At 44.3% G+C, this 18806-nt stretch overlaps 1 protein-coding gene across 2 annotated transcripts in view; it reads left to right on the top strand.

Moving 5' to 3' along the window:
• Positions 1-18806, top strand: part of MAP2K1 (mitogen-activated protein kinase kinase 1) — a 75400-nt gene that overhangs the window by 26100 nt on the left and 30494 nt on the right. For both annotated transcript variants that reach the window (XM_014856205.3, XM_014856206.3), the window contains exons 2-5: positions 7031-7241; positions 8945-9091; positions 16743-16820; positions 17344-17395. In XM_014856205.3, coding sequence (XP_014711691.1) covers positions 7031-7241; positions 8945-9091; positions 16743-16820; positions 17344-17395 — 488 coding nt within the window. The remainder of the gene's footprint in view (positions 1-7030; positions 7242-8944; positions 9092-16742; positions 16821-17343; positions 17396-18806) is intronic.

Here is an 18806-nt window from a genome sequence, read left to right as displayed (position 1 = left end):
CTCTCCTTTTTCACCTGTGAGAAAAATTGAGATGTGACTTACACAAGTTCACAGACCATGTGACTGCCAGAGTTTAACCCAGGTTTTCTGACTTCCCAAGCCTGCATACCTGTTTCCTAAGCACAGAGTATCTGGCAGCCATGTGTGTGGTTTTCTTCTTTCTAGTAGTTTCATGTGCCATTGTGAAAGACCAGCTCTATGCTGACCCAGAAGCAGCTGATTTCCTGTATATGTTTCTGGCCCTGGAAGTGGGTCTTTGGGCTGCTTTCAAGAACAATGACTGTGATACTTTTCTCACCTACACATTTGTCAGCAAGCAGAGAAGAGTAGGCGGCAAAGGTGTGAGCAGCCAGCATCAAGGAAAAGGAAAAAAAGTACCTCTGATAACCCCAGTGAAGCACACTGTGAACCATGCAGGAGAATGGCTGCACTGAAGCATGGCTTCTCATAGCTGCTTAAGAATCTAAGCCCAGACTTGGGCTCAACACCAAGAAATAGAAGTCTACCAAGGTCTGCTCTTGCTGGAGGTGGTATAGGAACCTTTCTCCTGCCCAAGAACTGCCACAAATACAGAGTAGAGTTTGGCTGCCATGGAGAGGAGGGGAAATCCATGCTCCTAGGGCCTGCTTAAGACAGGCTGGATCAGGACAAGAGAGAGCCTCCCTGTCTCTGCCACAGGCCTACCACCAAATAAGAGTAATTGCTGTCTACCCCTGGAGGAGGGGCAAGAGCATGGAGAAAGACCTCTCTCTGTGGCCAGGCATTAAGGGATAGTTCAAAACTGAGAGGGGAACAGGAAGACTGCAGCTCGGGTTCCACTCTAAGCACCAGATAAAACACATTGCTGGAGAAATTTGCAGACTGTGGTGGTAACGACATTAACAAGAAAACCCAACCCAGCTCAACTCTTGACTAACAGCATGACAGAAGAGCTGCCCATTACCAAGCATAAAGACAATTTATCATGATCTCTGTTCTTCTGTCATAATGTCCAGCATTCAGTCAGAAATTATAAGGCACAAAAATCAAAAGAGAAAAAAACCCAATCTGTTATCAAGAGATAAGGCAATCAACAGAACCACACTCAGAGGTGACCTGGATGTTCGAATTATCAGGCAGGGCTTTTAAAATAACCATAATTGATATGTTAAAGGTAGATAATATGCATGAACAAATGAGGAATTTCAGAAGAGGTGGAAACTGAAAATAGATTCAAGTGGAAATGCTAGAAATTTTTGAAAATATGACATCAAAGGTCAACAGGCTCATCAGCAGACTAGACAGAACTGAGGAAAGAATCAGTGACCCTGAAGATAGGTCCATAGAAATTATCCAAACTGAAATACAAAGAGGAAAAAACAGTAAAAAGAAATCAGAACCCTACATCCAAGATCTATCAGTCTCTCAGTCATCTATCTGCCTGTCTGTCTATCAAGAGAGATTGAGATTGAGAGAGACAGGAGACAGATACTGACTGGGACTTTTTAAGAAATTGGTTTATGCGATTGTGGAAGCCTGGTATGTCCAAAATCTCCAGGGTAGGCTGGGCAGGCTGGAGACCCATGAGAGAGTTGCTGTTTGAGTCCAAAGGCATTCTGCTGGCAGAATTCCTTCTTTGGGGAGGTGAATCTTTGTTCTCTTAAGGCCTACAACTGATTGGATGAGGCCCACTCACATTATGGAGGGTAATCTGCTGCTTTACTCAAAGTCTATCAACTTAAATGTTAATCTCACCCCCAACCACCCAAAATACTTTCATAGAAACATCTAGAATAATGTTTGGCCAGATATCTCTGCACCATGGCCCATTCAAGTTGACACATACAATTAACCATCACATGCTCCCTGCTAATTACTACCCTCCCTGCTCAAAGGGTGATCACTTTCCTGCTTTATAATTGCATAGATTAATTTAGCCTTTTTTTTGAATTTTATATATGTAGAATGACATAGTATGTATTCTTTTGCATCTGGCTTCTTTCACAGAGCCTCTATACATAATCCTAGAATTTTGTTGCTTAGTTAGTTGAGCAGTTCTCTCCAGTGACCTGCAGGATTGAGTGTGGGAGGGTATAGAGCCCCTTCTCCAGCACTTTGTCTGGGGCTGGCCCTGGTTGGCATGTCTGCACTAACACACAGGCTAGATGGTCTAGCCTGGGGTGGAGTCTGGAATTTGATAAACTGCACCTTTGGCTCCCTCTGGCTTCCTCCTTGAGGCCCATTCTCCTTTCCTCCTGACTACTCTTTGTAACCCCTGCATCCCCTCTGTTTGTGGTTTGACTCTGCAGCCAGCCCTTCATGAAGCCAGTTCTTCTCTTTTCTCCTCACATTTCCCCCCACCCCCGCCGGTGAGGCTCCTCAGCCCCTCAACCTGAGCACACCTCAGTCTTCTTTGTACCTCCTTAGCTGACTGTCACATTGACAGGCTTGGACCTCAGAGATATCTAGATGGCTCTTCCCTCTTTCCTCCCCATGTATTTTTTTCATGAGTATGGAAACTGAGGACCAGAAAGAAAGGTACCTTGCCCAGGATCTCACAGATGGGAGTGGTATAGGGTGTGGATCCAGGGGTTTCAGCCTTAGTCTCTGAGTTCTCTTCCCTCTTAGCTTGGGTCTTTCTGCCTTGCTTTCCCTGCCCAGTAGTATTCCCTACTTGCCAAATGCCACAGGGGAGAGAGAACTTCACAGCTCCCTGGGCTCTCTGGTGAGGACACCCACCTGCACTGGGACCCTTTCTCTCCTTCCCACGCAGTGATTGGTTGTCATCCTCTGCTCTTCCCTGTGTACTCCCTCCTGTCAGAGGCAGAGTCGGCCACCTAGAGCAGCCTTGCTCTGCCATGGTAGAGCAAGGCTCAGGTTGGTGACAGACGGCTGGCTGGGGTTTGACATTCAGTTGTGGCCCATTTATGTTTGGTGTGCAGCAGTTTGAAGACTCCGTTCCTTTGTCTGGACATCACCTGCCTCTCCCTTCAGTCATCCTTTTAGGTCAGCTTCCCATTTCAGTGACCATCAGGGTTGGAGGTGGCAGCGTGGGGCCTTGAAAGGAGCTCTCTTTTAGGAGTTGGGAGACCTGCCACCAATAAACTGTGACCTTGTCCTCTCTGGACCTCAGTTTTCTCACCTGTAAAGTGGGTTGGATCAGGTGGTCTTTAAGGTCCCTCCCTGTGCTGCATTTTATACTGCTTCTTGATTTAAACTACTGAGCCACAAATGAAAGATTCTGGTTGTGGTAGTGCAATTAGGCTTAGCAGATGGGTGAGATGAGAGGGAAGGAGATGTTCTTGCCCATAGGATCATCCTTTCCCCACCCACTTCATTGTGCCTCCCTGGTGTTTTCAGAACACAAATGACAACGCTTGTTTTCTTTCTGCGTTCCTTGTTTTTTTCTGTTTTTTCCCATTTCAAACATGTAATCTTCTTGTATTGATGAATTTGCATTTACTTTAAGACAGCCATGGTGCAGAACTCACGTTACAATGTGTGACTTGCTCTCTGCTGTGGTGAACGTGATAGGGGTCAGAGCTCATCACAGCTGGTCCCAGGAGAGGGCTGTGTGTGTGTCAGAGATTTATTGTGCTGGGCTCCAGTTTCTTAATTTCTAGTCCTGATTTTGCTGATTTCAGTTAAAACCGAAGATTGTAAAGGAGGCAGGTTCCTGTCCTCTGAATTTTGGAGACTTGTGGTGTGGTTGAGGGGTGAGGGCCCTTCTTCCTGTTTCCTTTGCTTGAGGCATTTCACCCTGGGAAGCAGAAATGAGCCTTGTTGAACATCATCCACTCCCTGTGCAAGAGGAAGCAATCCTGTTACATTATTGATTGATTTCTTTTTAATGAGTACTGAAAGGCATTTTGATGCCAGGATTTTCCTTTGACCTTCTGATAAAATCTTTTGTCTTTCATTCTCTGAAACAGCTTTTAAAAAACTTTTAGAAGGTCTTAAGAATTATTAAATTAAAGGAAAGGCAGTAATTTCTGGATCCTGCAGTTGCTCCGTTGGCTCCTCCTCATCCTCCAACCTAGCCCCACCTGCAGTAGCGTTAGCGTGAAAATGTGTCAGAATTCTAGTGTTTCTTCCATTATTTTTCTATTTCTATCCTCCCCTGGTGAAGTGAGCATGGAGTTGTCGCTCCGTTTTACAGAAAAGGAAACTGAGATGAGTCAGGGTTAAATGACTTGTCCATGGTCACACAGCTAGTCCGTGACAAATTCGAGATATTCTATGAATCCAGGATTTCTGATTAGTAATGACTTGTTAATTTGGCAGCAAAAGTCTTGCCACCACAGCTTACAGTCTTGGCCATGTCTCCCTGGCTGCACCTTCTGAAAGCACAGATCAGAAGCCGGTTCCTTAGCTGGTGGGATAGGTGGTTAGCCAGCAGAGCTTAGGAGCTAGAGGAGGGAGGCAGGTGGCACAAAGCCCAGATTTAGTTTTTCTTCCTGAACTTGGGAGAATTACTTATTTCTACAGAGAGACAGGAAAACGAGCATAGTTGACATTCCCTTTTTTTGCTGAATGGGTGGAGTTTCTTATATCAGTGTTACCGGCAAGGCCATGTTCAGGTTGACGTGCAGGGAGCCAGGATTGCATCTGGGGCAAAGGGCTCTTCGTGCGGGTACACCATCTTCCTGTCTGATTGAGCCCTGGCATGTTAAATGCCCCTCACTAGGATCTTACCCATGTTTACAAGTTGCCTCCCTTGAAAGTATTGAACTTTCTGAAGAGAAAATACAGCCTCGTGGTTAAGGTTAGAAATTCTCTCTGCCCAGGTTTGAATCCTGGCTCTGCTGCTTGCTAGCTGTGTGGCTTTGGACAAGTTAATTCACCTGTCTCTGCTTGAGTTTGCTATCTGTTGTAAATGTAGGATTGTTGTGGATTAAATGCGTTAATAAGTATAAAACATTTAGAAGAATATACAGTGTTGTGAGGAGAGTGATTTTCCTTCCATCCAGCCCTCCTTCCCTCTCTCCCTCTTACCCACTCAGTGTGTGTGTGTATTTTGACAGTAGCTTTTGGAGTCCTCATTTGCAGCTGGACTGCTGAGCCCTCCAGGCAACTGTAACCTCATCCAAGTTTTAGCTGTGGGTCTGTCTGCATTTGACATGTGTTTCTAAATGTTATCATCCATGGGCTCCTTTGTAGAGAGACCTGAGGGAGAGGAGCCAGAGGGTCCGCATCATGAGCTCCAGCCACACGTGTCTGGGTCCCCACGCCTGAGGGACAGGGGCAGCTGTGAGACCTAGTTGAGCCTTTCAGCAGGATGAGAATATGGGCCAGCTGACTTAGTGTGCTTGGGCTGCGTGATAAAATACCGTAGCCTGGGCGGCTTAAACAGCAGACGCTTATTTTCTCACAGTTCTGGAGGCTTGAAGTCCGAGGTGAGAGTGTCAGTGTGTGCGGGGGGTTTTGGGGGAGGCCACCTCTCTTCTTATAAGGCCACCGATCCTGTCGACTAGGACTCCACCCATATGACCTTATTTAACCTTAATTACCTCCTAAAAGTCCTATCTCTAAGCATAGTTACACCGGGGGTTCGGGCTTCTACATATGAACTTGGGGAAGGGGGCACATTCGGTTCATAGCACCAGCTTTCCTCCCCAAGTTACCCAGTGAGGAGATGGGTAAAATCAGCCTTGTGTCCACTTTGGCCCCATGTACCGTGTTATTTGTCAGGCAGTGTTGGATCTTCCCATGCACTGGGCAGGCATTAGGTCACCATCTCCCTGCCTTCTTGAGGTTTTGAGTAAAGTGCGAATGAAGAGTGGGAGAGTATGCTTGCTCCTAACCTTCGAGCTCAGAAATGGTGTGTGTTTGTGGGGGCCACCAGCATTCTGATGTGTAATGATGGCCTGTCTTGTCACCTGTGTTGTTTGTTTAGACTAGGGACTGAAATCAAATGAAACACACTGGAAGCTCTTTACCATCCTCCTTGTAACTAACTCCCGGGAGTAATGAGCACTTTTCAGTTCTCTCTGTAAAACGCTTAGTAATGCCCACAGTATGCTGAACTCATGACTAGCAGGCTGCTCTCGGCCTGTCCTGCTCTCTTCGGCACCCACTGGTTGAATTATGTGCTTACCAAGAGCCAGTTTGTTCCCAAAGCTGTGTGTGCAGTTGTAGCTCGTATTCTAATTAAGTAATATATTTAAATATCAGATAAACTCAAGAAATATGACTGCAATGAAGTCATTTTCTTTCCTTTTTTTCCACCTATGAACACCAGTTAAAAGCCGTGGAAAGACTAAATAATGTCCAAGTCACTAAAAACATTACTGTCAAATTAGATGAGCATTAAGATTGGGGGAAATCATAAAACTCTTAGAATTTTATTCTGGCGTTACTCTGTAAGTGTCTTTATTCTTATTCCACTTTACAGAATCAGGAATTAGAAATGATAGACAGTGTCTTGTATTCTGGTTCGTGTAAGAAAGATGATGTGGGGCTCTTCCCAGTGGACGCCTGACTCAGAAAGAGGGCCTTGCCCTGTGTGAGAAGATGGGTAAATGAATGCACATTTGTATGTATTATGCAAAAATAAAAATTTTACATGGATCTTTTTATGATTCCTTGCTTTATTTTTATTAACTTGGTTCCTGACCTGATTACGTTGGACAGGAGGGTTTCTACTGTTGTATTTTGCTTTAGAGCCTGTTTTGACGATTTGGTTTGGTTTCAGTTAAGTGGTTTTAGGAAATAAATTTTGTTTGGTATGTGATGTTAACTTAATAAAACCAACTCTAGGTGGGCTTTTGAAACTGGGGTTTTAAATCAAATTAAGGTGGCTTATTTTGGATTTTAGTAGATTCTTTGGTTCCTCTTATAGACTCGCAGCATACTGAGAGAGATCTAATTCCCTCATTTTACAAATGAGGAAACCAAGACCTTGAGGGGAGAAGTGTGTCATTGGTGAAGTGTGTGGGGCTGCCGAAGGGGAGGGGCAGAGCCACAGCAGATGGCACCCTCCCCCCAGCCTCCTCCTCTGGGTGAACTTCTCTAGTGATGATATTGACGTGTGCTCCCCACTTTGGGACAGGACCAACCTGGAGGCCTTGCAGAAGAAGCTGGAGGAGCTGGAGCTCGATGAACAGCAGCGAAAGCGCCTTGAGGCCTTTCTTACTCAGAAGCAGAAGGTTGGGGAACTGAAGGATGATGACTTTGAGAAGATCAGTGAGCTGGGTGCTGGCAATGGTGGTGTGGTATTCAAGGTTGCCCACAAACCGTCTGGTTTGGTCATGGCCAGAAAGGTGAGGTCACTTAAAAAAAAAAGGCTGACTCAAGTTGGTTTGGAGGCAGGTAACTGGGTTATCTCTTGGAAGACCTGGGGGCCTACAGACAAAGGTGAAAGGAAGACTGACTTTTCATTTAGTACCTTTTTGTGCTGTTTGAACTTCGAACTTGTTGTCAGATTATAGATAAACACATTAATGATGTGTTAGTCCATTTATCCCATCCCCAGACTGGAAAATAACTTCAGGTGACCCTTCTCTAGCTTTCTGTGTGCTCTGGAAAGAATGCTAGGGTGCCTGTTCATCATTTATCCAGTACAGGAGAAGCTGCTTTCATTTACCCAGTCCCAGGGGTGCACAGAACCCGCATTTCAAGTGGTTTCCCCATGCTCCAGACCTGCCAGTGGCTCCCCTTCATCTCCCTGCAGTGTAACATCTCAGCTTCCCACCATGGCCTGTAGTCTTTGAGCTGGAATTCCCTTCCCATATAGCCTTGGTCCTCCTCTTTCTGAACACAGCTCCCCGGCTCCAGTGAAGTTGGACTCCTCTGTGCTTTTCCCCACACCATATTCATTTTTGTCCACATATTTTTTGCTCGTACTGTTCCTTCCATCTTTGCAAACAGTGCCCATCTTCAAGACCCATCTCTTATCTAGCTTTCAGTGGCTGCTCTAGCCCACACTGGTAACCACTGCTTCCATGTCCTCTGACTCATTGTCTATGGTGCTTTTTAGAAGCTCAGCCTTACTCAGTAACCATTTCATGTGCCTGTCACCTGTCTCTCCAGCTGAAACAGGGGACAACATTAGGGGGACACAAGGAGGCACCAGAGACCTTGGTTACATCTCAACCACATTGGGTTCCTGAGGTCAAAGAGAAATCTCTTGGGCAGCTTAGGTTAGCATACCCAGGTCCTTCTACCCTTCTCCTCCCACAGCCCTTAAGTATCAACCAAGTCCTCAAGCCCACTTTTCCCTCATCTCTCAGCTTCATGGGTCCTTTTTGAGGAAACTCTCCATTCAGTTCTATTCTTGCGAGGAGTGAGTTCTCTCTTTCTCAGTCTTGGCTCTCAGGAGCAGAGTCAGAGCTGGCCCTCCCCTGGTTACAGCTCCTCCAGTGTCAGCACCTGCTGTGGTACGTTGGGACTCAGGGATTTGGTTGGGCAAAACTTATCTGTTAAAACTTGCTTGTTGGGCTGGCCTGGTCATGTAAGTGGTTAAGTTGGTGTGCTCTGCTTTGGTGGCCTGGGGTTCACAGGTTTGGATCCCAGGCACTGATCTAGCACCACTTGTCAAGTCATGCTGTGGCAGCATCCCACATAAGAATAGAGAAAGACTGGCAACAGATGTTAGCTTAGGGCCAGTCATGCTCACACACACACAAAAAAAATGAGAAAACTTGGTTATTTCCTCTCTTCTTACCTTTAAGAGCTTAAGCATTTAAGAAAGCTTCCATGCATGGTTTTTTGTTTTGTTTTGTTTCGTTTTTTTTGCTGACGAAGATTTACCCTGAGCTAACATCAGTGCCAGTCTTCCTCTATTTTTTCATATGTGGGCCACCAGCACGGCATGGCTACTAACAGAGTGGTATAGGTCCGTGCCCAGGAACCAAACCCCAGGCCACTGAAGCAGAACACACTGAACTTAACCACTAGGCTACTGGGGCTGGCCCCCATCCATGTAGTTTTAAACCTTCTGCTCCTCCCACCTTTCTTTTCCCAGCTAATTCACCTGGAGATCAAGCCTGCAATCCGGAACCAGATCATAAGGGAGCTGCAGGTTCTACATGAGTGCAACTCCCCATATATTGTGGGCTTCTATGGCGCATTCTACAGCGATGGTGAGATCAGCATCTGCATGGAGCACATGGTATGTGGCGACCTGTTGGCCTCTGGAGTTGGGCGGCTCTCGTCTAATCTTTGGTCTAGGAGGTGACCAGCTGCCTCCCTGTTCCACATCACTGTCTTGGGCATCTGGGAAGCCCGGCTGTAGGACCTGGAATAGCCAGAGGATGACAGGCCTCCTTCCTAGGTCCCTGCCTCTCTTCAAAGGCAGGTGGCAGCAACCGGGTGTCCCTGGTGAGTGTGCCTAGAGCACATCTGCTAGTTTTCTTGACCCCAAGATTTTGACGTGGGTAAAGTCTGGTTAACATAGTTTAAATCCATTTATTATATGCAGTGCTGTGTGCTAGCTACACAGTTGTGGAGTTATGAAGATGAGTGAGACAGTCCCTCAGAGAGTTTATGATCTGCTTTAAGGGCAACCCGCAGGGTTCTTTAGGCGTGCAGAGAAGCAGTCCCACCTAACGCACATTAGAGAGGGCATTCTGTGTATGTGAATGGCCAGTCTTTTTACCATTAGCTACCTGGAGTCCCTTCTTTCTCTTCCCAGTGATGAACAGTAATTACAATAACAGTAACAATAATAATGTTAGCAATACTTATAAGATAAACTAATATTTATTGGGTGTATTTTATATCAAGCACTATCCTAAGAAAATTAAGATTTTATTGCCTTTTCACAACAATCTTATTGAGTGGGTACATTATCCCTATTTTACACATGAGGAAACTGAGGCTCAGAGAAATGGAATATCTTACCCAAGGAGGTCATGCAGCTAGTAAGTGGTACTGGTAGAATTAAACGCAGGCAGTCTGACCCCACTGCTTGTACTTCATTGAATCCACTAGTAGTGACTGGGATCCTGTTTCCATCCTCGATGCCTAGAACTTCAAAGAGGGAGACTGGCTTCATGGTTGCTGTTTTTTTCTCTCCCCATTAGGAGGTGTGGCACCGGGGACTTGGGGATCTGAATGTTTATTCATGTCTCCCTTCTCCTCAGAAATCCAAGGAGGCACTCTGTCTTGTTTGCCACTGTCTCTAAAGCCCCTAATCCTGGCACACAGCAGGTGCTCAATAATTGTTTGTTTACTGATTGTCATCTTCTCATCATTGACCTTTGGCAAGTTTCTTTATCTTTCTGATTCTCAGTTCCCTCATCTGTAGAATGGCTATTATTATACCTGTCTTCCTGTGGTGGGGATCAATTAAAATAACAGACATGAGTCTTCCAGCACACTGTCTGACTCGGCATGTCTTCTGTAAACATTGTCTTTTGCCTTATTCTCACCGGGGCTGACGTGATTGAGCCTGCGTAATTCGTGGCTGCTGTGCTTTCAGTGCAGCACAGCGTCCCTCAGCAACTTTTCCACATTTTTCCTGGCTCTCTAGAGCTGCCCTGACTTCTGGAATGAGAGCCCCAGTGCTTCGTCTTAATGAACTCCAGGAGAACCCTCCCTGGGAGGTTTGTCCCTTGCTGGTACCCCCATTATTTTGAATGTCTCTTCATTTTAATGATCAGAAAGTGTCATACTGTTGCAGGCATCTGCCAACTCTTGTGGGTGCCTATGGAATGTAGATCCTGAAAACATCTTCTGCATGTCTAAAGGTTACTGAGAAAGCTCTCCTTCCCTCTTACTTCAGTGAGAGCCAAGCAGTCTCTGTGGGAAGCGTGTGAACATTTCTGGCTTGGTCCTAACCCAGGCCTAGGTGCTGATTATTTTTCACATCTTTTGGTACCCCCCCTTGGGGGCGGAGACAGCAGGAGAGAAGGAGCTGTTCCTTATCCTTTGGGTTTCTTGTGCTCCTTTTGCTGATGGTGGTCGGTTTTCTAGCTCTAGCCCAAGAGTTCTGTATGACGATGTGTCAGTGGCAATGGAGGTCCTGGAAAACTAGAAGGGGAAGAGAGTGGAGGTGATGGTGATAAACCAGTGACAGGAAAGGCCAGAATAGCCTTCTTTCCTCTGAGGTATTGCCAAATTAGTGAAAGGTGGGTGGTGACATGACTAGACATAGACATATAGTAACTAGCTTTTGCATCTGCCACAACTTGCCAAGTCCTTTTCATATTACTTAAGTTATTAATCACATCAGCCCTGTCATGTCAGACGGATTGTTGACCTCCCCAGCTGCTAGATGGAGAGAGGAAGGCCTTGGGAGATTTAGTAATTAGTCTTAGTCACATAACCAATAAGAGTCAGAGCTGAACTCTAACCAGATCTGCTTGCGTTAGATTTCATACTCTCTCCATTAGCCTATGCAAGCCATATACTCGCTCATGATTTTCTCATGTCTGCAGAGAAATGTTTGGACCAGATCCTCTCTAGGGACTCCTCCCCATGCCAACATCCTGTATTTCTGTGGTTTTTGGCCCTTGTAGGCCATCAGGGTTTACATTAGTTAATCAACATGGGTTCAGCCTCATAAACACTTATTTTTAGTGCCTATTATGTGCAGGGCACCACATGAGCTACTGAGGCATGGAGACATTGAGAATAGCATCTCTGCCCCCTAAAGCTGTTCACAGGCTGGATGGCTGTGTTCTAGGGCGGTCTCAAGTGAGGAGTGTCAGTGTGGACATAAGGGCTTCTGAGCACCAGTATGTGTCATCTCATGCCTGCTGTCTTCTGAACCATTAGAAATTCTTCCCTGAGTTACCTCCAAGTTCTGTGCCACCCAGAATTCTCCCTTCAATAGGGGAACCAGGAGGCTGTTTGTAGGGTGAGCATGTTGAACTCCAGGGTGCTTGCTTCAGAGGTTGTAATTAGGCCCCAAACATTGATAGACAGTGGCCTATTTATTTATTCAGACCTTGCTGGATTGTCTTTTATTAGCCTTATGTATCCTCTTGTCATGTGGAAGACAGTCTTTTTATTTGTCTTAAATTAACCTGTTTTGGGGCTTCGTTATTCTGGAATCCCTTATTCACTCTGGACTCATAGATATTGATCACAACTTTTGTGCTCCTTGCCCTGTTCCTCCCCTCCCCACCAGCATTCCCTTCCAGGAGGAGAAGATGACACAGAACATGACGGGTTGGTTTCCTATTCTCTTCGCCCATTTCTGGTATCTGTAGGTCAGTTTTTTCCCCCATGGATTTATTTGGCTCTGTGGGAATAGTGGAGTACTTCCACACAAGTCCCTGAAGCAGAAGCCATGTCTGGAATTACCCTGGGGAGCCTAAGCCTGGAAAACTGGCTGTCAGAGGCTGTGGGGGTTGGGGGTCAAAACCTTTTGAGGGGCAAGCACAGTGTCACACCTATTAGGTGATATATGTTGAATGACTGAATGAGGGAGGTCAGGCTTGGGGCTCAGTGGGAGAGAGTCAGGCCTTGGAGTCTGCAGTAGGGCCTTCTGTTCCTGGCTATAGATAGGCTCAGAGGGCAGCTGGAATAGTCTGTTAATACTAGTGGAGAGGCTCAGAGCTGCCAGAGTTGGGATCCTGGAGGGAGGCAGGTGTGGCCAGAAGGCCAAGCAGCCGTGAATGCCAGAGTAGCTTTCAGCTTTAGCTCTGGACACTGTCACTCTTTCCTTGGTCCCTGAGCAGCCCCTCCTGCAAGAGAGCTCCTGCACCACCTGCCCCGGATGAGAAAACTCTGTTACTGCTGGCTGCTACTTCTCCTTTGGGATTTCTACTTTGCCTCACATTTCATATTTCAAAGGCATTGTCACGTAGAGGTCTGGCCATTAGCCACGTCCCAACTGTTGAGGTTCTTTGGTTCCTCTCTGTGTCTTTGTCTTCACATGATGTTATTTGTTATTAACATTTTTCCCCAACACTTTATTAAAATTGTCAAACATATAGAAAGGTGAAGGAATTATATAACGCACAGTCTAAACCCACCAACTAGAATGTACGATTACTGTTTTGCCATATTTGCTTTACCACATATTGTCCATCTATCCATTGCACTAATCATTTTTTGGATGCATTTTAAAGTAAATGTGTCATCAGCATTCATCGAACCCCACTCTTTAAAGCACTCAGCCAAGGCCTCACCTTTCCTAGAAAGAAGCTGTGTTTGCACCGCCAGCCTGAATTTTGAGACCCAGATGAGTGCTCCCTGATCAGAAAAGGAACGCTGCCATCTTTGGGGAAGTGGGTGACTGTTCAGATGGTAGCTGAGCAACCAGAGAACTGGGGACTCAGGGTTGATGGTTCTCATGCAGGAGTGAAAGCTTTTGAGCTCTTTTTTCTTTTTTTCCATAAAGCATTTGTCTCTTTCATAGAAAACATTCACAGAAGCACCATTGACTTAGTTAATAATTGGTTTCTAAAAATAAGTACAATTTTAGCAGCTTTAGTCAGTGAAGGCAAGTCCTTGGTAACAGTGAGGTAGAATTAAAAAGTTGTAAGGTGAGTTGCAGGCAACTCTGGGTAATCCTGGCTGTGGTTCATGCTTCTTAAATCTTGCTAATTCCATTGTTCACATTCTCGCTCTGCTTATAGCTCAGAAGGAGGTTAAAAGGAAGAGAGGCAAGTTTTCTTCCTTTCTAATAGAAATATTTACCGCAACCTCCAGGGAAAGTGTAAACCAAGACAGTTAGCTGGGCTGCCTTCTGTCCTAGGCTGTGGAACCTGAGAACCACAGGGCTAGCTTTTCTACCTCATTTGAGGCAGATTTTGATAGAGCTGCTTTGTTACCTTCTTTCAAGTGCATAGTCCTCCCTGAGAATTAGGCAAAGCCTTTCAAACAAAGGAGCTTGAAACCACATTCAACTGGAAGCAAAATAGACGTGGCTCAGAAACTTTCTGCGCTGGAGTCCCTCTTCTCATTGATAAGGGAAATTGAGAGATGCTATGACGTTTCTGCGAGCCTGCTGACTTAGGTGTGGTTACCTGGGCTGTGGTGCTGTCCTGATTTGGCCACCAGGGAGCTGTGGCATTGTGAAGGCAGCCAGGCTCATAGGATGACTCAGACCTCAGCCTGGGTCCCAGCTTGGGTAGGGCTCTTGGAAAATAAGTGTGTTTACAGGGGAGATCTGTTTGGTTCTGGATTCGTCATTCCAGTCTCCTATCTGAGTGGAGATGTGAAATTATAGGTTGAGTTTCAGAATCCTGCACTGTGCTCCTTCATTGAGTGACCCACCAGTAGACAGTTGGGCTAGGGAGTTATGATTAGAAGTCAAACACCTTCAGAGGTGTTAGTGTGCCTTTGAGAATCCACACCTATACTACTTTCTTTTTCCATCAGCATCTGTGATCCAGAGTTGACTGTGATAGAAAGTGATTGGTCCAAACTATCCTTTTTATAATCGTAGAATATTTAAATTGATAATCTATTCTTTAGCATATTTTAGGTAACATTTCCTGAGAGGTCTGTGTCTCTAAATGTCTTACTTATTTTCTCCCTTTAGAAGGAAAGCAGTATTGTATTTACCTAACAGTGCCTTTGCACAAAATACATGCTCAGTAAGTATCTGTTAATTGATTTATGGATTTAGTTCTCCACTTTCATAAATGAGTTCAGTAATTTAAAAAGGTGAAAGACTTATTCATTGTAGAAAATTTATAAACAATAAAAAGCACAAAGAAAAAACTATCATGCAACAAAAATCCCTGATAAACTTACTACCTAGACTAGAATTAATCATTGATAACATTTTTGAGTTCTAATTTGTTTGAGTATACACACACTTTTTTTTTTCCTTTTTCTCCCCAAATCCCCCGGTACATAGTTGGGTATTTTTTTGTAGTTGTGGGTCCTTCTAGTTGTGGCATGTGGGACGCCGCCTCAGCATGGCTTGATGAGCGGTGCCATGTCCACGCCCAGGATTCGAACTCGTGAAACCCTGCGCCGCCGAAGCAGAGTGCACAAACTTAACCACTTGGCCATGGGGCTGGCCCCCACACAATTTTTTACTTTTATAAAAGTGGGATTATATTCTGTCCTTCTTTTGTTTATCACGTTATGCAGTGTTCTGTGACCTCACATTCTGTGGTTGCATCCTAGAGTCTGGGTGATATTGGAGCAGGATGTCTGTGGGAAGTCTTTCTGCTTACCCAGGTCTTACCTACCTCCAAGGCTGAGTTTTTGTGTCATTCCTGTTGCGAACTCTTCCCTTAGCCAGTTTGTCCAGGAATCACTTCCTCCTCAGAGCACCTGTAGCAGTATCTGTTCTCTTCATTCAACTGTTTGTTCCCTGCTTTGTTTCAGAGGAAGATTTAAGATGCTTTGGCCTCTTTATGAATAAGTTCTGTCTCCCCAAGCAGGCTGTGTTTTTTCCTGTATTTATAGTTGTTTCCATCCCAGTTCCTTTCCTATCCCTGTGCCTTACACAGTGGTGGTTAATAAATGATAGATGATGACAGTAACTGCTCAGTGTAGGTAAGATACTTTAGACAATGAGTCTGAGTTTGCAGGAATTGTCTCTGCTTCTGAAGGTAGTTTTAATTTGTGGCTGATAATTAGCTACACTTAAAGCCATGGTGGCGGGAACCTCTTTCTGCCTCGATGCATCTGGGTTCCCTGGATGAAACATTTCTTCAAGATTTCAGCTTAAAATATAGAATCTGTAAATGGAAAGGCCCTGGTGTGTGAGTCCTACAGGGGCTGCTTCATACCCCACTTGTATCCTCTCTTGCACCCTCCACCATCTCTGCCTGGGGTCCCTCATGTCATCTCCCACTGCTTAGCTCCTCGCTGATCCCTCTGCCTCTTTCTCTGCTATGGTTTTCATCTTAAAACACTCAGGTCGGTTTCCTTTCCTTCTGCCCCCCCGTAAAGTCAAGTCTTGTTTTCTTGGTGAGGTGCCGCGATCTCCCCAGAGCTGGCCATTTCCAGCTTGATCTGCCACGGCACTTCTTCATGCAGCCACAGTGAAATGAACCACCTGTCATCCCAGGAGTACTAAGCAGTTTAACGGTTCTCTGCTTTTGATCTTATTGAGATACCCTGTTCTTTTCTCCCCTGCTCCTCTCCCTGTCCAGGTACAGAAATTGTACTCATCCTCTGAGTAAGATTTCAGCTCAAATGCCATCTTCTCAGTGAAATCAGAATTTCTTCTCCCGGCGTGTCTACAGTACTTGTCTTATACATTTATTCTGTTTTGTTTGATTAAGAGTTGTGTATTTCCCTACTAGTCTGTAAATTTATTGAGTGCAGAAGCTAGGTCTTTTTCATATCTCTTCCCCCATAGAACCTAATACAGTCCACAGCGCTTTGTAGGATTTGTGGAATGAGTTATTGCTTCTTATGACATTTTTCTTTGGGTTTTATTAAATATGATTTGTTAGGATAATACCAAATGCAAGTTGTGATGTATTATCGTGATAAAATGGCTAACATTTATTGAGCACTTACTGTGGGCTGTGCATTGTTCTAAATGCTTTATATGTGTTAGCTTAATACTTACAATAGCTGTATGATTATTATAATAGCCTTATAATAATCTAGAGCCTGTATTCCTAACCACCAGGTCAGTTCAGTGCAAATCAAGCCCCTTTTTTGACCACTGAATTAGTAATTTGTTTAATGATCGTTCATAGCATTTGAGTTACTAGTTATTAGATCCCTCCCATAATGTTTTGCATTCATATCTTATTTGATGTCTGGAACAAATCAAAGGGTACCTCCAGGAGGACTTGCCTTGTGTGGGATTCACTTTCCTACTGAAGTTTCACACTTGGAAGAATAGTTAGAAGCACCGTCACTAAAAGGCCTGGTATTCTTCTTCTTAGGATGGGGGTTCCTTGGATCAAGTCCTAAAGAAAGCTGGAAGAATTCCTGAGCAAATTTTAGGAAAAGTTAGCATTGCTGTGAGTATATTGTGAAATTTTTCTCCCAAGTTTCCTCATTAGTAAGTTAATGAGTTGGTAGGAAATAGACAAAGGAGGAAGGTAGCAAGTCAAGGAAGGGTAAGTTTGTAAGAAAAGTGGGTTTTTCTCACTAGAATTTTTCTGATCTAGATACAATATTTTCTCTCAGAACTAGAAAAGTGACTTTATATTAAAATCTGTATCTTGGAAAATAGGACAAAGTATCCAAAAGAATTCCCATTTGGGCATCAGAAAGCCTCTTTTTAGATTGCAGATTTAGAAAAAAATGAATTCAAGCAAAGTTTTAAATTTGCAATAATCAATTTTACTTAATAACATGTAAAATGGTTTCTTGATAAGGCGGGTTTAAAAAATCAAACAAAAGAATGAATAAAAAGTAAGAGAAGAAGGCAAATTTATGTTAGATGAAATATTTTCTAGATCATTTTAAGATAGAGAGATTGAGTATTTTCTAAACACAACAATTTCAGTTGCTCGTCTTTTTGCATTCCCTTTCCTCTAGGTAATAAAAGGCCTGACGTATCTGAGGGAGAAGCACAAGATTATGCACAGAGGTAAGAAATTACTTGCTAGCTGTTACTTTTTGAATTTTAGCTGAAATCTAGAAGTTGGTGTATCCTCTTTTGTGTTTTATTTTGCTATAAAAGCTATTTCATAGTATTTTAAATTTTTATTAAAAGTCTTTGACTGTTTAGTTTGATGGCTGGAGCAGCAAGTCCTGCCCACCTTTTGGTCTGTGGTATACCTGTTACCTGAGGCTGTGACAGGCATTGTCACCCAGCAAGCCCAGGCCAGAGCCTCAGCTAGAACTGAGTTACCCAAGCCCCAGTGTCACTGTCTGTCTCCTGGACTGGATTTTGCATAGGCCCAAAGCCATGACTAGCCAACTGGATATGAGTTTGACTATGAAATGAACTCTGGTTTCTTTTAATAAAACTACACATACACTTACCATGTGACCATCCCACTCTTAGATATTTATCCAAGGTAAATGAAAACTTCTGTCTATACAGACTTATATGCAAATGTTTAAAGCAGTTATATTTGTAGTAGAAACAAGCAAATGCTCTTCAACAGGCAAAGAGAGAAACAAGTTGTAGCATGTCCATACAATAGAATACTAATTAGCAATAAAAACAGGCTACTGATACATGTGGCTTCGATGGATCTCAAAAACGTTTATGCTGGATGAAAGAAGCCCAACACAAAACAGTACAAACTATTTCTGTTTATGTAAAATTATAGAGAAAACAACAGTGGACCTATAGTGACAGAAAGTAGATCAGTGGTTGCCCGAGGGTCTAGGGAGAGATTAACTTCAAAGGAACATGAGGGAACTTTTTGGGGTGATGGAAGTGTTATATCTTGATTGTGGTGGTAGATACGTGGGTATATGCATTTATCAAAAGTCAAGCTTTCTATTGGGGCTGGCCCGGTGGTGTACTGGTTAAGTTCGTGCACTCCGCTTCAGCGGCCCAGGGTTCACTGGTTTGGATCCTGGGCATGGACCTACACCGCTTATCAAGCCATGCTGTGGCAAGTGTCCCACATATAAAATAGAGGAAGATGGGCACAGATGTTACCTCAGGGGCAATCTTCCTTAGCAAAAAGAGGAGGATTGACGGTGGATGTTAGCTCAGGGCTAATCTTCCTCACCAAAAAAATAAAATAAAAATTAAAGTGGAACTTTCCACTAAAGTGGCTGCATGTTATAATATATAAATTATAGCTCAATAAATCTTATTTTTAAAAAAAAGATGAAGACAGAGGAAAGAGAAAAAAACAGTGCTGTTGACTCTGTCACCTCAGCTGCAGTGTGCCAACAGTGACAGGTATAAGGGGGGGAGGGCTGAGGAGGAGTTGACTGCACCAGACTGGACTGGTGGAATTGACTGGCCAGCTTACAATCCAGAATGATAAATTCTACCTGTTAGCTGCCTGAGCACTGTGGTGAGCCAGCTTTGA

This window comes from Equus asinus, chromosome 2 (genome assembly GCF_041296235.1).
Source record: "Equus asinus isolate D_3611 breed Donkey chromosome 2, EquAss-T2T_v2, whole genome shotgun sequence".
Taxonomy (NCBI): Eukaryota; Metazoa; Chordata; class Mammalia; order Perissodactyla; family Equidae; genus Equus; species Equus asinus.
Note: the sequence above shows the minus strand (reverse complement) of the source record. Positions and strands in the feature narration are given on the sequence as shown.